This window comes from Macaca thibetana, chromosome 5 (genome assembly GCF_024542745.1).
Source record: "Macaca thibetana thibetana isolate TM-01 chromosome 5, ASM2454274v1, whole genome shotgun sequence".
NCBI classification, from domain to species: Eukaryota; Metazoa; Chordata; class Mammalia; order Primates; family Cercopithecidae; genus Macaca; species Macaca thibetana.
The window spans coordinates 127826408-127849366 of record NC_065582.1 but is presented as its reverse complement, the minus strand read 5'-3'; the positions used below and the strand labels follow the sequence as shown (position 1 = coordinate 127849366).

Below are 22959 nucleotides of genomic sequence, written 5' to 3'. Positions count from 1 at the left end.
TAGTCAACATTGTACTGAAGATCCTAGTCAATGTCATAAGGCAGGAAAAAGAAAAGGCATACAGATTAGAAAACAAGAAGTAAAACTGTCTTTATTTACAGATGACATGTTTGTCTATGAGGAAAGTATTATGGAATCTACAAAAGAGCTAATAGAACTAATAAGTAAGCTTAGCAAGTTGCAGGGTAAAAGGTCATACACAAAATTAATTGTATTTCTATTAATAGACACTAGTAACAACAATTAGAAATTAAAATTCAAAAAACAGTACCACTTACAATAGCATCAACAAAAACATTTGACAATAGGTGTGCGCTACTTATACTCTGAAAACTCCAAAACACTGCTGAGAGAAATTAAAGAACAGGCCAGGCACAGTGGCTCCCACCTGTAATCCTAGAACTTTGGGAGGCTGAGGTAGAATTGCTTAAGCTCAGGAATTCAAGACCAGCCTGGGCAACATAGTGAGAACTTGTCTCTACAAAAAATAAAAATTTAGGCTGGCATGGTGGCACATGCCTGTAGTACCAGCTACTGCGGAGGCTGAGGTGGGAGGATCCCTTGAGCCCAGGAGTTTGAGGCTGCAGTGAGCTATGATTGTACCACTGCACTCTAGTCTGGGTGACAAAGTAAGACCCTGTCCCAAAAAAGGAGAAAAAAAAATGAAGACCTGCAAAAATAGAGATATACTGTGTTCTTGTATTAGAAGTGTGCAATATTTTTGTGTCAGTTTTTCACAAATTGATCTACAGTCAACAGAATCCCAATCAAATTCTCAGTTGGCCTTTTCTGTAGAAATTCATAAGCTGATTCTAAAACCGGTATGCAAATGCAAAAAACCTAACAGTCAAAACAATTCTGAACAACAAAATTGGAGGACTTAACACTACATAATTTCAATATTTATTATACAGCTACAGTAATCAAGATGATGCCACGTACAGATCAATAGATGAGAACAGAGTCCAGAAATAAATCCATTAACTCAAAATGGATGATGGACCTAAGTGTGAAACTAGAAATTAACTACAGACCTAATTGTAAGAGTTATAAAACTTATTTTTTTATTTTTTATTTTCGAGACGGAGTCTCGCTCTGTCGCCCAGGCTGGAGTGCAGTGGCGCGATCTTGGCTCACTGCAAGCTCCTTCTCCCAGGTTCTGGCCATTCTCCTGCCTCAGCCTCCTGCATAGCTGGGACTACAGGCACCCGCCACCACGCCCGGCTAATTTTTTGTATTTTTAGTAGAGACGGGGTTTTACCATGTTAGCCAGGATGGTCTCAATCTCCTGACCTTGTGATCTGCCCGCCTCGGCCTCCCAAAATGCTGGGATTACAGGCGTGAGCCACCGTGCCTGGCCAAGAGTTATAAAACTTTTAAAAGAAAACATAGTAGAAAATCTTAGTGACCTTAGATTTGGGAAGGATTTCATAAATAAGATACAAAAAGTCTACATTATAAAAGGAAAAATTGACAAAATGGACCCAATCAAAATGTTATTTTTGCTATTCCAAAGAAAGAAATGTCACAGAAAAAGAAAAAAAATTTGTGAAATATATGTCACAAAGGACTTGAAAACAGAATACATAAAGAATGATTATAACTCAAGTGTAAGACAACCCAGTAAAAAACAGGCAAAAGATCTAAATAAAACACTTCACCAAAGAAGAAAGATATATGGATGACAAAAAATAAAATAAAATAAAATAAAATTCACATACGTTGTTCGACATCCACATTCATTAAGAAATTACAAATTAAAACTACAATGGGAGGCCACTACACATGTATTAGAACAGTTAAAATTTTAAAAAGTTAATCATGCCAAATGTTGGAGAGTATATGGAAGAACTGAGACACAAACACTATGGGAGGAAATGTAAAAAGGCACAAATACTTTGAAAAATGTTTTAGCAGCTTTTTATAGTCAAACATAAACCTACTATATCACTTAGCCATTCTCTTCTGAAGAGCAAGAAAAACATATTCACGCATGAATAGTACATAAATGTTTATGGCATTCATAAACAGAACATAAAAAGATTAAATTACAAAAGAAAATATTTGGTAAAAATAGACTCAATCAAAATTTGATAACCAAAAACTGGAAACAATCCATATGCTAATGAGGAGGATGATACAACAAAATTCTACTCAGCAATAAAAAAAGAATGAACTACTGATATACAACATAGAATAAATTCAAAATAATTATGCTGAGTGAAAGAAACCAGATGTCCCCCCACAACCAAAAAGAGAATATACTGTATCATCTCACTTACATAAAACCCTAGAAAAATACCTGTACAGACTAATCAGCAGTGACAGAAAGCAGATTGTGACTGAAAGGGGGGCAAAAGGAGAAGCTGTGGATTACAAACAACTTTTGGATGGGTTCACTATTTTGGTGGTGGTGGCGGTGGTGGTGTTGATGGTTCCACGAGTTTATACATATATCAAAAGTAATCAAATTATTTACATATGTTTGTTATTGTACATTAATTAGATGTCAATAGAGCTGTATGTGTGTTGGGGGTTATCTAAGTAAAGCTTTGAGTGAATATTTGAATATACAATGATGAACTTCAGTGGAGAGGTCTGGGTTGGACATATACATTTGAGTGGCAAGCATATAAATTACATTTGAAGTTACAAGCCTAGATGAAATCAACAAGGGAGGGAAGGGGGAAGGAAAGAAATCTGTGCCTTGTGGCATTCCAATGTTAAGAGGTTGGGGAGATGAGGAGGAAAAATGTGAAGGAGACAAAGAGTAACCAATGAAAAAGGAAGAAAGTCAGGAGACTTTGGAGACTGACAAACAAATGAAGAAAGTATTCAATGAGAAAGAAGTGACTGACTGTCAAATACTAATGATAAGTAGAATCCCCTCTGAACTTAACTTTAAGAAATAGAAGTACATTACTAACACAGGTAGAGGTAATTTCCATTCATTTACAAAATGACTAGGGTTGAGTAGTTAAATACTGAGTAGCAGTACAGTATAATGGAAGAAGCTCACAAAGATTTTTGAGTAAGACCAGTTAAACTCACATTCAACCACTTAATAGCCACGTTACTTTGGGCAAGTAGCCTAACTCCATCAAGTCTTGGTTTCCTTATTTGTAAAATGGAGATAACGTCTTCACATGGGGTTTTCTGTGAGGATTTAAAATAAGTAAAACATCTAGCATAGGGCTTGGTAAATAGTGTGCTCAATAAATAGAAGCATCGTCATCATCACCATCGTCAAAATCATCATCCCCAAGACAGGATTTCTCAACCTTGGCACTACTGACACTTCTGGCCAGGTAAGCCTTTGCTGTACTCCCCATGCAGTTTAAGATGTTTAGCACTGTCTCTGACCTTACCCACTGGACGCAGTAGCACTGTCTTACTTCCTCTTAGTGTGACAATGAAAAATGTCTCCAGACATTGCCAAATGTACTAGGAGTGGAGTGGGGTAAAGGAGGGTAAATTGCCCTCACTTGAGTACAGTGGTCCTAAGATTTACAACATAAGCTATATATGTATTACTAAATTTTCAAGTGAAACAGAACCTAACAATCTTCCTTTGATGATTCAGAATTTTGGATTCTTATAAGGTTACCATTAATAAGTATTATCACCAAGATGCAAAAGATGAAAGAAAAAGTATATCCTGTATTTCCAGAAAGTTGTCTGTGAATAAGTCTTGATATTTTACCTTATAGTTTTCTGTTTCTCATAAAAGTTATATGCAACTTATCAAAAAAAGTAACTGAGTTTATGATTGGACTCTAAATAAAAGTAAACTGACTGTATTTTAATTAAAGTTTTATTTTTTAGGTTAGTGGTGGCTTCAGAAGAATTATATTGGGAAGCAGTCACTATTTCCACTTCAGGAAAATAGGTAGAGAGGATAAAAGGATAAAAATGCAACAAAACAAAACAAAAACACCAAAAGTACACTTGAACGCTATCATGTTACTACATAATCACAGATATATTGAGGATATTGAGTTAAGGTGGCACAGGATTGATGCTACAAAGGCCTGATAATAACCATAAGGAAGCCTAATACTCAAATATAACCAGAGTGGATTTAAGGGACATTCTCTGCTACAGATCTGCTTAAAGGATTTCCTGTTGTTCCTTTGTGAGCTGATAAAATTGTGTCCTAATTACTTACACATGCTTGAAGGTAAAATCTTGCTTGGTAAATTATGATTTTCAAAGCTCAAAGGTGAACTTATGAATGGAGTTGAAAAACAAACAAACAAACAAAAAACTGGTACCAGATAAGTAGCAAGAACTGCACAACCTTCCCATTTTATTTTATTTAATTAATTAATTTATTTTTTGAGAAGGAGTCTTGCTCTCTCTCCCAGTCTGGAGTGCAGGGGCGTGATCTCAGCTCACTGCAAGCTCCGCCTCCTGGGTTTATGCCATTCTCCTGCCTCAGCCTCCCAAGTAGCTGGGACTATAGGTGCTTGCCACCATGCCCGTCTAATTTTTTGTATTTTTTTTTAGTAGAGACGGGGTTTTACCGTGTTAGTCAGGATGGTCTCGATCTCCTGACCTCATGATCCACCCGCCTCGGCCTCCCAAAGTGCTGGGATTACAGGCATGAGCCACCGTGCCCGGCCACCACCCTTCCCATTTTATTTACAAGTTGACAGACTGATGGAAAAGGAGACTGTGAAAAAACTGGAAAAGATATGGGAACTTGGGAGCTCACAGAATCTTTTGAAAACTTTCATCTTTAGAATTGGCTATGAACAGAAGTCCTGATTGCCACAGTATGGTAAATGCTACGTACCCAATAAGATGTCACAAGAGCTAGTGGGCTAACGAGCCTACCTTGTTTTTTAAGCCACCCCAGAACCCTAACAAATCGTGGCAATGTTAGCCAAATTCTAGTGAAACTGTATAGATAAAAAAGCAGATAAAGAAATTATACAAAAAGGGACCATGGGGAATGCATGTCAAATGCATTGCTCTCCAAATACATCAGAAATCTATGTTCAAAAGACAAGTAATATTCTCTCTCAGAATTTGTCTCTCTCTAGAAATTAAAATCACAGCAACATTAACTTAGTCATGGGTGCTTTGTAGGGCTATTTTCCGTTTGCATATAGTCATATTTGTTGAATGGGATATATAGCTTAAAAAATCATGCGTTTGAAAATAATTTATAGTATAAGTATTTTTATCTCAGTGGTGTGAAGATAGTAGAGAATGAAAACTTGACTATAAACAAAAGACAGTAATGGGAGTGAGTGAAGCAGGCTAACATTAGAGGATGGGGAGTATATGCCCTATCTAAGGAAAACAGCAGTTACTCAATTCCAGCTGCGTGTTGCCATGTAGGAATGCAGATCCAGGTATTGTCAATCTTCAGGTTTTTAAAAAATGAAGTCTAAAATACAAACATTGACACAAAGCTCCCAATTTATAATACTGGCAACTTAGTCACATTACTTAAAATACTATATGGGTCAAACAGCCTTGCTTATAAGACAGACAATGCCCTTGGGTCAAAAGTTTGTGACCTCGTGAGAAAAGCTAAAAATTATAGTTATTGACATTTGGGAAAACATTAAAAATTACAAACAAATTTTAAAAGGAAGAAAAAAACCATATACAGACTTGATGGATTCTTCCCCTAAAATGTATTTTAAAATGCTGAAATATTTTTATGTATGTACACACAAGCAACTAACCAAGCCTTGGTTAGTATATTTCAAAACAAAGGAGAGTATGGCACGTTAATAAGTATGTGGCAGAAGTAAGCCCCTGTGGACAAATATATTTGGATTAAAGTTGAACAGGTTTCTTCACTGCAGGCTTCTCAGCACTTACTAGACCAGTGTAAACTTTATGAAACTTCAGAGGGGAACACAGTATTTATGTTTATTTAACTATGAACCCGTTTTAATACAGAGCACTCTCTAGAACTTCTGTGCTATGCTTCAAGGAAGTCAGGTCTAATACCAGAAAAAGTTTAATTCAGTGTTTGCATTGGGCACAAGCAAGTAACTCAGCAAGAAGCAGAGTTAATATCTTTTATTCTGTAGCTATATTGTATAATATGCTGTAGCTTATCGGTATAGAATTAAAATTTACATTTTGAATTGAACTAGTAAAATATGGTCCTATTCCAAGGATCAATTGTTCCTTCTGGTTTAACACTGTCAATTTTAAAAAGTGTGAGACATACACCATTTCTTTTAAGTTAGTCATAAGACAGCACTTCTGAACTTTAATGAAGTATCCCCAAATTAGCTAAGCAATTAAGGTAATACACAAAGCTTTCAATGTAGCAGTAAATTAAGCTACAACTACTATAAACTACTACACTAATATCTAAAAGTTGTGAACAAAAACTAGAACCATGAGAAATTATACCTATTATATGTGTAAGCAAAGGCATGAAACAAGTAAACCCATCTTCCCACATCAGTAATCATTAGATTACAACCTTTAGAGCTAAGTTTTTTATAGCCTACAGTTTATATACTATATTGTGTATTTATAACCTGTAAAAGTAAATGACCATTTATTGTAAGGTAAATGAAAAAAATAAGATAAAAATGAAATGGCCCTTTGTTACCATAGTAAAAATAAATTTAAGATAGGCATGTAAAATAAAAAAATGCCCATTCTAAGTACTTACACAGATGCTCCTCAACTTACAATGGGGTTATGTCCTGATAAGCCCATCATAAACTGAAAATATCATAGGTTGAAAATGTATTTAATATGTTTAACCTACTCTAAATGTGCCCAGAACACTTACATTATCCTACAGCTGGGCAAAACATAACAGAAATCCTATTTTATAATGAAGTATTGACTATCTCATGTAATTTGCTGACTACTGTACTGAAGGTGAAAAAACAGAATGGTTGTATGGGTACTCGAAGTATAGATTCTACTGAATGCATATTGCTTTCACACCATCGTAAGTCAAAAAATCGTTAAGTTGAACCATCATCTGTATAGCTCTGGATAGTTTTCAGGCCTGTTCATATGACTGGCATTTAAGTACATATGCATAGATACATTTACTCTTAAAATGTATTTCTAGTAGTACTTTTTCCAGAGATGTAAACAATGTTTAAAAACATTTCTGGATCTTCTCTTTGGAAATCTACTTTATACTAAGTTCACAATCTATATAATGAAAAAAGGAAATTGCTTTATAAAACGAGATATCCTAATAAAAAGAGTCCTAACTCAGAGTGAAGAAGTATCAAATAATCTTCGTTTATACTGGTAGTTAATTAAACAGGTACACGTATACTTTTTTTTATTTTTTGAGAAGGAGTCTCGCACTGTCGCCCAGGCTGGAGTGCAGCGGCGTGATCTCGGCTCACTGCAAGCTCCGCCTCCCAGGTTCACGCCATTCTCCTGCTTCAGCCTCCTGAGTAGCTGGGACTACAGGCGCCCGCCACCAAGCCTGGCTAATTTTTTGTATTTTCAGTAGAGACAGGGTTTCACTGTGTTAGCCAGGATGGTCTTGATCTCCTGACCTTGTGATCCGCCTGCCTCGGCCTCCCAAAGTGCAGGGTGAATCACTGTGCCTGGCCAGGTACACATATACTTTTTAACATTTATCTGAAAATTCTATAAACTAGTTATGTGAATTATATGATTCAATGAAGAACCCATTTAGAAAAATAAAGAAAAATTGGCCATAATTTATTGAATTAAAAATCTAAGAAATACTTAAAAAAAAAAAAGGAGGGAAAAAATGTATTAAAAAATATTGTTCTGGTTGGGCACAGTGGTGGCTCACACCTGTAATCCCAACACTTTGGGAGGCCAAGGAGGGAGGATCATGAGGTCTGGAGATCAAGACCAACCTGGCCAACATGGTGAAACTCTGTCTCTACTAAAAACAGAAAAATTAGCTGGGTGTGGTGGCACGTGCCTGTAATCCCGGCTACTTGGGAGGCTGAGGCACAAGAATTGCTTGAACCCAGGAGGCGGAGGCTGCAGTGAGCTGAGACTGCGCCACTGCACTCTAGCCTGGCAACAGAGGGAGACTGTCTCAAAAAAAAAAGTAAAATTGTTCTTCTACTTACTCAATGATACCATATGTTACATCATCTCTGGGCTTCCATTTTCTCATCTTTAGAAAGTAGAAAAATACCACCTACCTCACTGGCTGCTATGAGGATTATATAAGATAAACATGAAAGGACTCGGTAAGTTTTAAAGCTCTCTATAAATATGATATCACAAAAATAGATACAACTACTGATCTTTACCATCCAACAAGGAAATAGCTTGACAAGAGTCAAGACACAATGCTCTGGTATCATCTGAGGTCAAAGGATTCGAATGTCACAAAAGGTAATGCTTCATACTTTAACAAGTTAGTTTCTTTGTTAGTATTTTTATTATATATAGGCAACTTTGTTATATACCTTTTAAATACTGCTTTAGGTAAGAATATTTCCTTCTTCATTTAAAAAAAGTTAAGCACCTCAAGAAAATTGGTAAAACAAAACAAACCAAAAAAACTTGGTTACTTTAGTTATGAAGAAAACAAATATCAATGTTAAAAGTAAATGAAACTTGAAAGAGATTAGAGAGAAGAAAATAAAAAATTAGTGAGTTCTATGAGTTAATGTAAGAAATGTCAATAACTAAAACATCATTACTGAGCATGCATTATTTTAAAGGGACAATATCAATATACATTCTCTGAACTAGAATACCTTCCAGTTCTTATTGATTATAGGTAATATGGGTATACATATTCAAATATTACTTTTAAAGATTTTTATTTTTATTTTTTTTAGAGGCAGGGTTTCACTATGTTGTCCAGCCTTGAGTGCAGTGGGTATTCACAGATGCAATCATTGCTCACTGCAGCCTCGAACTCCTGGGCTCAAGTGATTCTCCCACTTTAGTCTCCCGAGTAGTTGGGACTACAGGCATGCACCACTGCACCTGGCAAGTATTTTTAAATGAACTGTCTAAAAACTTTTTTTCCAGGAAGGACATACAAAGTAATTTTGGATAAATTGTCTTACCAGAGAAAAAGCTTTAATTTTTATTTATTCTTTTTTTTTTTTTTTTTGAGACGGAGTCTCACTCTGTCACCCAGGCTGGATGGTGCAGTGGCACGATCTTGGCTCACTGCAACCTCCGTCTCCTGGGTTCAAGCAATTCTCCTGCCTCAGCCTCCCAAGTAACTGAGATTACAGGCACCAGCCACCACACCTGGCTAATTTTTGTATTTTTAGTAGAAAGAGGGTTTCACCATGCTGGCCAGGCTGATCTTGAACTCCTGAACTCAAGTGATCTGCCCGCCTTGGCCTCCCAAAGTGCTGGAATTACAAGTGTGAGCCACCACGCCTGGCCAGAAAAAGCTTTAATTTTATTTAAAGGTGCCCTAGAATATTTTATGTGTTCTGGACAGTAAACAGATTTAGTAGCTGTAGAAATAATAGTAATGTAAGTTTATTAAATATTCCTTTTCAATTAAATAATTCTCACATAGTAAAACAAATTTCAGATTTTTTACCAGTCAGAAGAAACAGTACTTGACAGTGTCCTTTTATATTATCAGAAACTATGCCTAAAAGCACCATGCATATGTAAATGCAATCTTTTACCTTCAACATCATCTGAAAAGGTAGACAAAAATAAATAAATAAAAAGCGGGTGATAAAGACAACAGTTTTTTTAATGTAGTAGTATACACAGTAAAATAGGAGCTTAAAATTAAAATGTTTAATAAGCTACATAACCCTTTGGAAGAAGAGATCCATATTTACTTTGGTCAAATACCTCAGATATACTAAAAGAGATTTAGCATATGCTATATTTTTAGGACTAGGAGATAGATTTATCATTAGAAGGTTGCAAAATAGTCATAAAGAACTCCAAAATGTAGTTCATTATGTCAGCTAAGAATTACCATTTCACAAAGCAATAAAAGCAAAGTATCAACAACAGAACTGAAGGACATGTCTTAATGTCTATTTTTATTTTTATTTTATTTTATTTTTGAGACAGAGTTTCCTTCTGTCGCCCAGCCTGGAGTGCTATGGTACAATCTTGGCTCACTGCAACCTCCGCCTCCTGGGTTCAAATGATTCTACTGCCTCAGCCTCCTGAGTAGTTGGGATTACAGACGTGTGCCACCACACCTGGCTAATTTTGATATTTTTAGTAGAGACAGGGTTTCACCATGTTCGTCAGGCTGGTCTCGAACTCCTGACTTTGTGATCTGCCCGCCTTGGCCTCCCAAAGTGCTGGAATTACAGGCGTGAGCCACCACACCGGCCAATTTTTTTTTTTTTTTTTTTTTTTTTTTTTTTTTTTTTAAGACAGAGTCTTGCTCTGTTGCCCAGGCTGGAATGCAGTAGCACAATCTTGGCTCACTGCAACCTCTGCCTCTCAGGTTCAAGCAATTCTCCTGCCTCAGCCTGTCAAGTAGCTGGGATTACAGGTGTGCAACACCATACCCGGCTAATTTTTGTGTTTTTAGTACAGACGGGGTTTCTCCAGGTTGGCCAGGCTGGTCTCGAACCCCTGACCTCAAGTGATCCACCCTCCTCGGCCTCCCAAAGTGCTGGGATTACAGGCGTGAGCCACCGCAGCCAGCCCAATGTCTACTTTTTAATTGACTCTTTCAGGATGACTACATTTTCAGAAAGAAAAAGGTCCTTAATAAAACTGATTCTATTACTGTTTATCCAAAGGATCATTTCTGGATGCTAAATTAAAGAGCCTAAAAACACAAAGAAAAAATGAAACAGGTGGGCTTAAACATGATTATAACATGATTTATAACAAAGACAACCACCTAAAAAATATTGTTGCTACAAATTTTTTTTAAGAACAGAAAAAATTACCCCAGCAAATTAACTAGAAAAAGAGTTAAATTTTTAATCTGAAACAACTAAGGGGGATAAAAGGAAAGAAAAGAATGTAATTTTAAAAAATGTGTTTGAATAACTGTGTTGTATCTAACTTTCTCATTGTAGAAATAACTAGGGAAAATAAGTATCTTTTGCTTCAAAGTATATTCTTGTGTGTTTTGTATATATGTATTGTCATGTGACTGACAACCTTTTTTCCATGGGTACCAAATTACATTTACTAAATATTTTTCACCCTTAAGAAATTAATAAAGTTAAGTTATAGGATGGATAGATATGGAGAAATTTGTTAAAACAAAATTTTTTTTAATGAAATGGGGTCTCACTTATGTTGCCCAGGCTGGTTTCAAACTCCTAGGTTCAAGCAATCCTTCCACCTCAGCCTTCCAAAGTGCTGGGATTACAGACATGAGCCATAACACCCAGCCAAAATAAAAGTTTTTTAAAAATAATATTTATGTCTAAGAAACTGTGACTATGCAACATGATCCAGTTTCAGATGTTCTCAATACTAGTATTCTGTGAAGTTAACATTGACATATATTCCTGCTCTATCTTTATTTTAATAAAATAAGAGCAAGGTCAATATGTATCTATACTTCTTTATTATCTGTCTTCTCAGAATTTTGAGAGATCATATAATTTCAGTCTAAATTAGATTTATAAAATGTATGAATATATCCACTGTTCTGACTTTACAGAATAATGAAAAATCTACTATGTCCTACTGTAACAGCCAATTTGATATGACAAATACACTCTTCAACAGAACTGTGAAATGTTACTGCATATGTTTTGCAACATATAGGACAAAATGTATACAGACTTCTAATCAAGCTTCACACAGTGACAATAAATAAAAACAGACAACTTTATGTTAAGTGTGCAGGCATTTAAAAAAAAAAGAAAATGAATGTGCCAAAGAAACGTGTGGATTTCAAACTGATTCATATCATTGTTCACCAGACAGACATAATGTAAAGAAAAAAAATCTAAATTTAATAAACTGTTGCACTTTATAAATTAAGTCCTACATAAAAATTTAAGTATTTATTAGGAAAAACCCTCTAATTTTATATTGCTCACTAGATAATAATATATATTTTCAATCAATAGCCATAAATAATTATTTAATCCAGAACTGGCTAATATGCATACTGCCTAACTAAAACCAAACACAAGTGGGGAAAAATACTACTTACAAAGAAGGATCTTATTCCATCTCACTATAATGTTACGATTTACACACAAAGCAATCATCCTAAAGACACTTTTCTAGATCTAAGCCTATGTGTTTATTAAATTCTTTTAATGAAAAAAGTAAAAAAACTTACACATTTATAAAATAAGTCCAACTTTAAAACCAGCAAAATTAGCACAACCCAGTTAATTTTATGTATAGAAAACACAGTAAAAATAACTGGAAACTTACCTACTTCTTCTTCTTCATCATTAGATATTATATTATATAGTGTGTCCAAAGCATAACCTATTATTTCAGAATCCGAACTGGAAAAAAGAAATTATTACACTTATACACTGCTGATGAGAGTGTAAACTGTTACGACCATTTTTAGTTATTTAGCAATTTTAGAAAATTCCATTTCTAAAGGCCTATTCTAAGAAAATATCAGAGTGCAAACTGTAAAAAATGTGTAATTAATATCAAAAAGTAAGTAACATCAAAAAGATTAAAATACTTGACAGTAAACTTTACTAAAGAAGTATAAGACTACTACATGGAAAACTACAAGACACTGTTGAAAGAAACTACTTAAGGCCCAAATAAATAAAAAGATATGCTGTGTTCATGAATAGGAAAAGAGTAATATATCCCAACTTAAGTCACAGATTTAACATAATCCCTGTCAAAATCCTAACTGCTGTTTTTGCAGAAATTGACAAGCTAATCATAAAAGTCATATGGAGATGCAAGCCAAACAATCTTGAAAATGAAGGACAAAGCCAGAACAGCCAAAACAATCTTGAAAATGAAGGACAAAGCTGAAGAACTCACACTTCCCAGTTTCAAAACTTACTAAGAAGTTACAGTAAAAAAAGACTGTGTGGCACTGTGATAGAGATAGACATGTAGATCAATAAAATAGAATTGACAGTCTAGAAATAAACAGTAATGTTTATTTCAATTAATTTTCAATAAAAGTGCCAAGACCATTTAATGAGGAAGGGATAGTCTCTTAAACAAATAGTGCTGGGTCAGCTAGATAGCAACACACAGAAGAATGAAATTGGGCCCCATCTCACACTATAGATAAAAATTAACTCAAAATGGATGAAAGACCTAAATATAAGTAAGAGTTAAAGCTATAAAACCCTTAGAAGAAAACACAGGCTTAAATCCTTACAACCTTAGATTAGGCAATGGTTTCTTAGATGACACCAAAAGCACAAGCAACAAAAGATACAGCAGAGAAATTAAACTTCATCAAAATTTTAAAATGTTTGGCCACACGTGGTGGCTCATGCCTGTCATCCCAGCACTTTGAAAGGCCAAGGTAGGTGGATTTGAAGTCAGGAGTTCGAGACCAGCCTGGCCAACATAGTGAAACCCTATCTCTACCAAAAATACAAAAATTAGTCGGCCATAGTGGCACACACTTGTAATCCCAGCTATTTGGGAGGCTGAGGAATGAGAATCGCTTGAACTGGGGAGACAGAGGTTGTCATAAGCCAAGATAAGAGATGTATCTAGAAAATATATATACATACATACATACATATATATAAAATAAAAAAGACAAGTAGGTCAGATGTGGTGGCTCACACCTGTAATCTCAGCACTTTAGGAGGCCAATGTGGGCAGACTGCTTGAGCTCAGGAGTTCAAGACCAGCCTTGCTAACATGGCAAAACCCCGTCTTTACTAAAGATACAAAAATTAGCAGGACGTGCTGGTGCATGCCTGTAATTCCGGCTACTTGGGAGGCAGAGGCAGGAGAATTGCTTGAACCTGGGAGGTGGAGGCTGTAGTCAGTTGAGCTCCCGCCACTGCACTCCCGCCTGGGCGACAGAATGAGATTCCATCTCAAAAAACAAACAAACAAAAAATAGAAAGACAAGTAACCCAATTAAAAATGGGTAAAGGATATGAATAGACATTTCTCCAAATGGCCAATAATCACAACACCGTCAACATCTTCAGTCATTGGGAAATACAAATCAAAACAATTAGAAAACGAGGCTGGGCTGGGCGCGGTGGCTCACGCCTATAATCCCAGCACTTTGGGAGGCCGAGGTCGGGGGGATCGCCTGAGGTCAGGAGTTCGAGACCAGTCTGACCAATACGGAGAAACTCCGTCTCTACTAAAAATACAAAAAATTAGCTGGGAGTGGTAGGTGCATGCCTGTAATCCCAGCTACTTGGGAGGCTGAGGCAGGAGAATCGTTTGAACCCAGGAGGCAGAGGTTGTGGTGAGCCAGATTGCGCCACTGCACTCCAGCCTGGGCAACGAAAGCAAAACTCCATCTCAAAAAAAAAAAAAAAGAAAATGAGGCAGGGCGCAGTGGCTCACACCTGTAATCCTAGCACTTTGGGAGGCCAAGGCGGGCGATCACGTGAGGTCAGGAGTCTGAGAGCAGCCTGGCGAATGTGGTGAAACTCCTTCTCTACTAAAAATACAAAAATTAGCTGGGTGTGGTGGTGCATGCCTGTAATCCCAGCTACTGGGGGAGGCTGAGGCAGGAGAATCACTTGAACCCGGGAGGCGGAGGTTGCAGGAGCCGAGATCGTGCCACTGCACTCCAGCCTGGGCAACAGAGAGAGACTCCATCTCAAAAAAAAAAAAAAAAAGAAAATGAAATTAAGAAACACCACTTTATACTTACTAGGATGGTCACTTTTTAATAAAGGTTAATAACAAGTGCTGGTAAGAATACAGAGAAATTGGGACCTTCATACATTGCGGATGGAAACATAAAATGTTCTAGCCATTTTATACAAGTATTTATACTCTGTAGTGAACAGAGTTTGGCAATTCCTCAAAAAGTTAAACAACTTATCCCATGACCCAGCAATTGCACTGCTAGATACAGAACACTGTGAAATGAAAATGTACGTCCTTACAAAAATCAGTACATGAATGTTCATAGCAGCATTACTCATAATAGCAAAAAAGTGGAAATACCCAAAATGTCCAACAACTGATGAATAGGTAAACGAAATGTGGTATAACTACACAAAAGATTATTCAGCCTAAAAAAGAATGATGTACTAATACATGCTGCAACATGGATGAACCTTAAAATACTATGCTGTCAAAGAAGCCAGAAACAAAGGCCACTATGGTATAATTCCATCTATATGAAATGTCCAAAACATTCAAATCTATAAAGACAGAAAGTAGATTAGTGGCTGCCAAGTATGCGAAAGGGGGTGGGGGAGGAAAATAGAAAATGACAGATAATGAATATGGGATTTCTTTTTGGCATGATGCAAATGTTCTGGAATTAGAGAGTGGTGATGGTTGTACAATTTTGTGAATATATTAAAACCACTAAAATGTACACTTTAAAAGAGTGAACTTTATGATATACAAATTATATCTCAATTTAAAAAAACTATTGAGGTATCATGGTTTTGAAAACATCAGTGAGAGACAAGTTTTGGGCCCTGAGTATGGGAGTTAGGAGAATGAGTGGTCTCTCCTTAAGATGGTTATAGAGGGCTGGGCGTGGTGGCTCACACCTGTAATCCCAGCACTTCGGGAGCCCGAGGTAGGTGGATCACCTGAGGTCAGCAGTTCGAGACCAGTCTGACCAACATGGAGAAACCATGTCTCTACTAAAAATACAAAATTAGCCAGGCATGGTGGTGCATGCCTGTAATCCCAGCTACTCGGGAGGCTGAGGCAGAAGAATTGCTTGAACCCGGGAGGCAGAGGCTGCGGTGAGCTGAGATCGAGCCATTGCACTCCAGCCTGGGCAACAGGAGCGAAACTCTGTCTCGGGGGAAAAAAAAAAAAAAAAAAAAGGATGGTTATAGGGAAGCAGACCCCACAGCCAGATGGGGTTTCAGGTAATGCCAAGAAAGGGAACAAAACTTTGTTTGACATAGCTGAAGATGAAGAGGGTTCAGCATAAGGATTCTTAGCATTAGTTGTATAGGTCAGGAGAAGAAAGATGAAACAGTAATGAAGACGAGAATGTGGAGAGAGGAGATGGTTGTAGAATATAGACCTCTGAGGCTGGGCACAGTGGCTCATGCCTGTAATCCCAGCATTTTGGGAGGCCGAGGCAGGCAGATCACGAGGTCAGAAGATTGAGACCATCCTGGCTAAGATGGTGTAACCCCATCTCTACTAAAAAAAAAAAAAAAAAAAAAAAAAAATACAAAAAATTAGCTGGAGTGGCATGTGCCTGTAATCCCAGCTACTTCAGAGGTTGAGGCAGGAGAATCGCTTGAACCCGGGAAGTGGAGGCTGCAGTGATGCAGTGAGCTGAGATCGTGCCACTGCACTCCAGCCTGGGCAACAGAATGAGAGACTTTATCTAAAATAAAATAAAATAAAATAAATAGACTCCTGCATTCAATTAAATTTAAAAAAATCTTCAGAGAACACTCTGAAAACAGGAAAACAGGTAAGAACCACAGGCAAATGGAAAGGGAATTTAACACAAGAAAGGGAGTGAAACACAACAAGGCTATTATACGTTTTCCTTTGTTATTATTGTCTGAGAGTTAAAACATTCAGCAGCCCCTGACGTGATACAATTATTTGTTCACACATTCACAAGACCATGTGGTATACTCTACTTCTAAGCATAATGCCTAACACAGTAAATGTGCAATAAATTTTTTTAACCTATTAGTTAACCTTTATCAAGAGTATCTACACACTTCTGCTGTGTGGCAAAAATGACAATAGCTGGGCGCAGTGGCTCATGCCTGTAATTCCAGCACTTTGGAGGCTGAGACGGGCAGATCACCTGAGGTCAGGAGTTTGAGACCAGCCTGACCAACATGGAGAAACCCCATCTCTACTAAAAATACAAAAAATTAGCCGGCCGTGGTGGCAGGTGCCTGTAATCCCAGCTACTTGGGAGGCTGAGGCAGAAGAATCACTTGAACCCAGGAGGCAGAGGTTGCAGTGAGCCGAGATCATGCCATTGCACTCTAGCCTGGGGAACAAGAGTGAAACTCTGTCTCAAAAAAAAAAAAAAAAAAAAACAAAAAAGATAATAAAGACCGCTTTACATAAGAGATGCATTCTCTTTTCCATACTGACATGTTAATCATTTCATCATTAACTTTATAAGACTCGGTAATAAAATGTGCATGTGATTTCACACTCATAGAATTAAAAAGATTATATGTATGTATAATCATCACACTAATCTGCTTCTTTTTTCTAGCTCTTCTAAAGGCCACCCACATTCCCTGGCTCATGGCTCCTTCTCTCCATTTTCAAAGCCACCAAGAGCAGGCTGAGTCTTTTTTTCCTATCACAGGACTCTGACCTCCTCTTCTGCATTCCTGTTCTACTTCTTTTTTGTTTTGAGACAGAGTCTTGCTCTGTTGCCCAGGCTGGAGTGCAGTGGTGCCATCTTGCCTCACTGCAAGCTCCGCCTCCTGGGTTCTTGCCATTCTCCTGCCTCAGCCTCCCGAGTAGCTGGGACTACAGGCGCCCGCCACCATGCCCGGCTGATTTTTTTGATTTTTAGTAGAGATGGGGTTTCACCGTGTTAGCCAGGATGATGTTGATCTCCTGACTTCATGATTTGTCTGCCTCGGCCTCCCAAAGTGCTGAGATTACAGGTGTCAGCCACCACACCCGGCCTTTTCCTGTTCTACTTCTAAGGACCCTGTGATAACACTGGGTCCACCAGGGTAATCCAGAATAATTCTCTCATCTCAAAGTCCTTAACTTAATCATATCTGCAAAATCTCTCTCACTATCTAAGATAAAATTCATAGGTTTTGTTGATTAGGATGTAGATATCTTTGGGAGACCACAATTCTGTCTACCACAGTTACCTACTATGATGTTAATAACACAGAGAGACCTGATGCATCCAATTCACTTACTCAAATACACTAGACTTATTGATTTTGAAAAGGTAGTCAATTTGAGTTACACTGGGGAGAAGAAAAAAGGTCCTAACTGGTATGGAAAAGCAGCTGGGCATAACTGAAATATAACTGAAAACGAATCTATGAGGTTAGACAGGCAGTACACAGATCTTTTAAAAGCATTTATTTTTTGCTTTGTTTGAGAAACATGAACTTTACACTTCACTGAACTGGTGAAATGCATTAAATGGGAGAAAGACTGAAGATGTGCATTTCAGAAGGATAATTCTTGCAATATATAGACTGAATGGAAATACAAAGAGATTGGAGGAAAATAATACTTTGGAGATGATGATTGTTTTCAACTATGTCCAAAACTTTTCGATTCAGCTCCTTCCAAAAAAGTGAAGCCTAATTCTCCTCTCCTTAAGTATAGACCATACTTATTAACCTGCTTCTAACAACTAGAATATGATGGGATTGCCAGTACATGACTTTGGAGATTGAGTTATAAAAGGCATTGTGGCTTTCTATTTGTTATCTCTCTAGGATAGTTTGCTCTGGGAGAGCAGCTGCCATATCAAACAGCCCTACCGAGAGAGAAACATGGTGAGGAACCGAGGCTTCTTGTCAACAGTAATGTGAGTAAGCCATCTTGGAATCAGATCCTCCAGCCCCAGTCAAGCCTTCAGATGACTGCAGACCTGGCTGATGGCTTCATGGCAACCTCATGAGAGACCCTCAGCTCACTTAGCTAAGTTGCTCCTCAATTCCTGATCCACAGAAACTGTGAGATGATAAATATTTTATTTTGAACCACTAAGTTTCAAAGTAATTTGCTACATAGCCAAAGATAACCAACACAGAGGTTATGGAAATTATTTAAGTGATTGACATTGAGCCAGAACTAAGGCCAAAAAAGGAAATGGAAAGAAAATAATGGACTCTAGCTGTTTTTTTGCCTATGTAGGCATGATGGGTTCAAGAGAGGAATGAGTTCCCTAAGAATCCTCCAGTTTCTCGCTTGAATGGAAAGATGCTCATGACTGAGATGAACTTAGGGTAGAAGCAGTCGAAGGGAGCATGGAAAGCCTAGAAGGAGGACCAGAGATAAATTAACTTTGAATATTTTGAATCTGAAAGGCTTATGAGAGATTTCGGTAGGGTAGAAATGTATGATGCGCAGCTAAAGCTTATAAGACACATTCGACTGTAGCTAAGATCTGGAAGCTATCCATGCAGAGTTAACGAAAACCAAAGATGGAGATAACATCTCTTAAAAAGAAATTGACGGCCAGGTGTGGTGGCTCACACCTGTAATCCCTAGCACTTTGGGAGGCTCAGGTGGGTGGATCACCTAAGGTCGGGAGTTCGAGACCAGCCTGATCAACATCGAGAAACTCCGTCTCTACTAAAAATACAAAATTAGCCAGGCATGGTAGTGCATGCCTGTAATCCCAGGTTCTTGGGAGGCTGAGGCAGCAGAATCGCTTGAACCCGGGAGGCAGAGGCTGCAGTGAGCCTAGATTGCACTATTGTACTCTAGCCTGGGCAACGAGAATGAAACTCTGTCTCAAAAAAAAACCAAAAAACAAAAAAACAAAAAAATTGAAAGAGCTAAAAATAGGCTAAATGATGCTTCTTTTTCTTTCTTTTTTTTTTGGGATGGAGTTTCGCTCTCGTTGCCCAGGCTGGAGTGCAATGGCGTGATCTTGGCTCACCGCAACCTCTGCCTCCCAGGTTCAGGCGATTCTCCTGCCTCAGCCTCTCTAGTAGCTGGGATTACACGCATGTGCCACCATAACCGGCTATATTTTGTACTTTTAGTAGAGACAGGGTTTCTCCATGTTGGTCAGGAGGGTCTTGAACTCCCAACCTCAGACGATCCGCCCACCTCAGCCTCCCAAAGTGCTGGGAATACAGGCATGAGCCACCGTGCCCAGCCGCTTCTTTTTCTTTAAATTTATATTTATTTTTTCAAGACAAGGTCTCACTCTGCTGCCCAGGTTGGAGTACAGTGGTAGGATCATGGCTCACTGCAGCCTTAACTTCCTAGGCTCAAGTGATCCTCCCACCTCAGCTTCCCGAGAAGCTGGGACCACAGGTATGTGACACCACACCCAGCTAATTTTTATTTTATTTTATTATTTATCTTCTTTGTTTTTGTGAGACAGAGCCTTGCTCTGTTGCCCAGGCTGAAGTGCAGTTGCTCGATCTTGGTTAACTGTAGTCTCCATCTCCCGGGTTCAAGTGATTTCTCCTGCCTCAGACTCCTGAGTAGCTGGGATTACAGGCACGCACCAGCGGGCCTGGCTAATTTTTGTATTTTTAGTAGAGACTGGGTTTTACCATTTGGCCAGGCTGGTCTCGAACTCCTGATCTCAAGTAATCCACCTGCCTCGGCTTCCCAAATTGCTGGGATTCCAGGCGTGAGCCACCATTCCTGGCCTAATTTTTATTTTTTATATTGCCCAGACTAGTATCGAACTCCCGGGCTCAAGCAATCCTCCCACCTCAATCTTCCAAGGTGCTGGAATTTCAGGCTTGAGCCACCATACCTGGCAATCTTTCTCTTAAGACAGGCTCATATTCAACATTTAACTCTTTTTTTTTTTTTTTGAGACTGAGTCTGGCTCTGTCGCCCAGGCTGGAGTGCAGTGGCCGGATCTCAGCTCACTGCAAGCTCCGCCTCCCGGGTTTACGCCATTCTCCTGCCTCAGCCTCCGGAGTAGCTGGGACCACAGGCGCCCGCCACCTCGCCCGGCTAGTTTTTTGTATTTTTAGTAGAGACGGGGTTTCACCGTGTTAGCCAGGATGGTCTCCATCTCCTGACCTTGTGATCCGCCCGTCTTAGCCTCCCAAAGTGCTGGGATTACAGGCTTGAGCCACCGTGCCCGGCTAACATTTAACTCTTATTACTGCAGTTTATTTCTCTTAAAAAGCAAGTCTGAATACCAAAATATGTATATTATATGTAAATGAATATCTACTTGCCCAATGTAAATGAATACCACTTGCCCAATTCAAACTCAAAATCTCAAGCCTCTAAATTAAAGAGTTGCTTCATCCCATTTTTATGTCTGTTCTATGCTTAACACAGTGGCTTGTACTCAGTGTCCAATAAATATTTATCAAAATGACAACTGAAGTAAAAACTTAATAGCTTTAGTATGTCAACAACTTTTGGGGCCAGGCGCAGTGGCTCACACCTATAATCCCAGTACTTTGGGAGGCCAAGGTGGGCAGATTGCCTAAGCCCAGGAGTTCGAGACCAGCCTGGGCAACATGGCAAACCCCATCTCTACCAAAAAAAAAGCAATCTTTTGGAATAGTGATGCTGACTCTAAAACAAATTAAAATTTCAAGAAATATTAGGGAAAAAAATCATTACACAGAGACTTACCGATCTGTTTGTAAAACATGAATAAGATGTTCCATAGCTTGTATACCCACTTCCAAGCGATATTTCTGCACATAAAAAATAAAAATGTTACTAAAGTAACTAATATCCAACTTAAGAAACTTAAAACATTTACAAAGTTACAAACCTTAGATAATGATTTGAGAGCACGCACGGCATTTCTTCGATCATCCAATAAAGTAGATGAAGCTACTCTGTCACAAAGCTTTTGAATCTGTCATGAAAAAATAAAATGGCATTAAAATAATTCTAAAAAAACATGAAATTTTTATCCCCTAAATGTATGCCATGTAATTAAAAAAAAAATCAGCACACGGGATGTAACAGAAATAGTCTTTCAGAAATCTAACTATCCATTTGGTACTAGTATAACCTCATTACAGAGATCAAATAGTTTTTTTGCAGAGACTTAAAAAGTGGGAGGGGCTGAAAGAGAAGTCAAAATAAAGCATATAAATCGAGGAATTAAAAGAAATAATTGGTAAAATCATAGCTTTCTAATTAGGTCTATTATGACTGTGTGAACCAGGAGGGGAGCATAATCCAATATGGTTATGATAGAAGATAGACAGTTATTTAAAATTTTTAAAATAGTAATTGTTTACATCATAACTCTTTCCTAACATTTTCATCATATATTTGAAAAGAAAAGTCAAAACTTTATGTCAAAACTTTTATGTTTTAAGTGTGCTTCAAAATATACAAGGATGAAATGCTTCATTATAAAATAATTTATAGAAACCCCCCAAAAATATTTTTTTTTTTTTTTGAGACAAAGTCTCGCTCTTGTCCCCCATGCTGGAGTGTGACAGCGCGATCTCAACTCACTGTAACCTCCACCTTCTGGGTTCAAGCGATTCTACTGCCTCGGCCCCCTGAAAAGCTGGGATTACAGGCACCTGCCACCATGCCCGGCTAATTTTAGTATTTTTAGTAGACAGGGTTTCACCATATTGGCCAGGCTGGTCTAGAGCTCCTGACTTCAGGCGATCCACTCGCCTGGGCCCCCCAAAGTGCTGGGATTACAGGTGTGAGCCACTGCGCCCAGCTGAAACCAAAATTTAAACTGAATTTTAAAACACATCTTGGCCGGGCACAGTGGCTCATGCCTGTAGTCCCAGCACTTTGGGAGGCCGAGGCGGGTGGATCACCTGAGGTCAGGAGTTCAAGACTAACCTGGCAAATATGGTGAAATCCCGTCTCTACTAAAAATATAAAAAATTAGCTGGGCATGGTGGCATGTGCCTGTAGTCCCAGCTACTCGGGAGACTGAAGCAGGAGAATTGCTTGAACCTGGCACGTGGAGGTTGCAGGGAGCCGAGATTGCGCCACTGCACTCCAGCCTGGGTGACAAAGTGAGGCTCCGTTTCAAAAATAAATAAATAAATAAAATGAAATAATTTATAGAAACCAAAATTTCAACTGAATTTTAAAACAAATCTTGGAACATTATTAAAATAGGAAAAAAACAGATAACAACATGCTAATACAATTGTAATACATTCTTTGATGGAACGCCATGTAGGTATTCAAAAGAATTAACTACTGATATGAAAATACTGTGGTATAGTAATGAGAAGAAAAAAAGCAAGTTATAAAACTAAATTTAAATTACGGATTCAGTAA

At 38.1% G+C, this 22959-nt stretch overlaps 1 protein-coding gene across 2 annotated transcripts in view; it reads right to left on the bottom strand.

Moving 5' to 3' along the window:
• Nucleotides 1–22959, bottom strand: part of USO1 (USO1 vesicle transport factor) — a 91001-nt gene that overhangs the window by 45006 nt on the left and 23036 nt on the right. For both annotated transcript variants that reach the window (XM_050790832.1, XM_050790833.1), the window contains exons 2-4: nucleotides 21461–21547; nucleotides 21316–21380; nucleotides 12316–12392 (exon numbers count right to left, since the gene is read on the bottom strand). In XM_050790832.1, the coding sequence (XP_050646789.1) occupies nucleotides 12316–12392; nucleotides 21316–21380; nucleotides 21461–21547 (229 nt within the window). The remainder of the gene's footprint in view (nucleotides 1–12315; nucleotides 12393–21315; nucleotides 21381–21460; nucleotides 21548–22959) is intronic.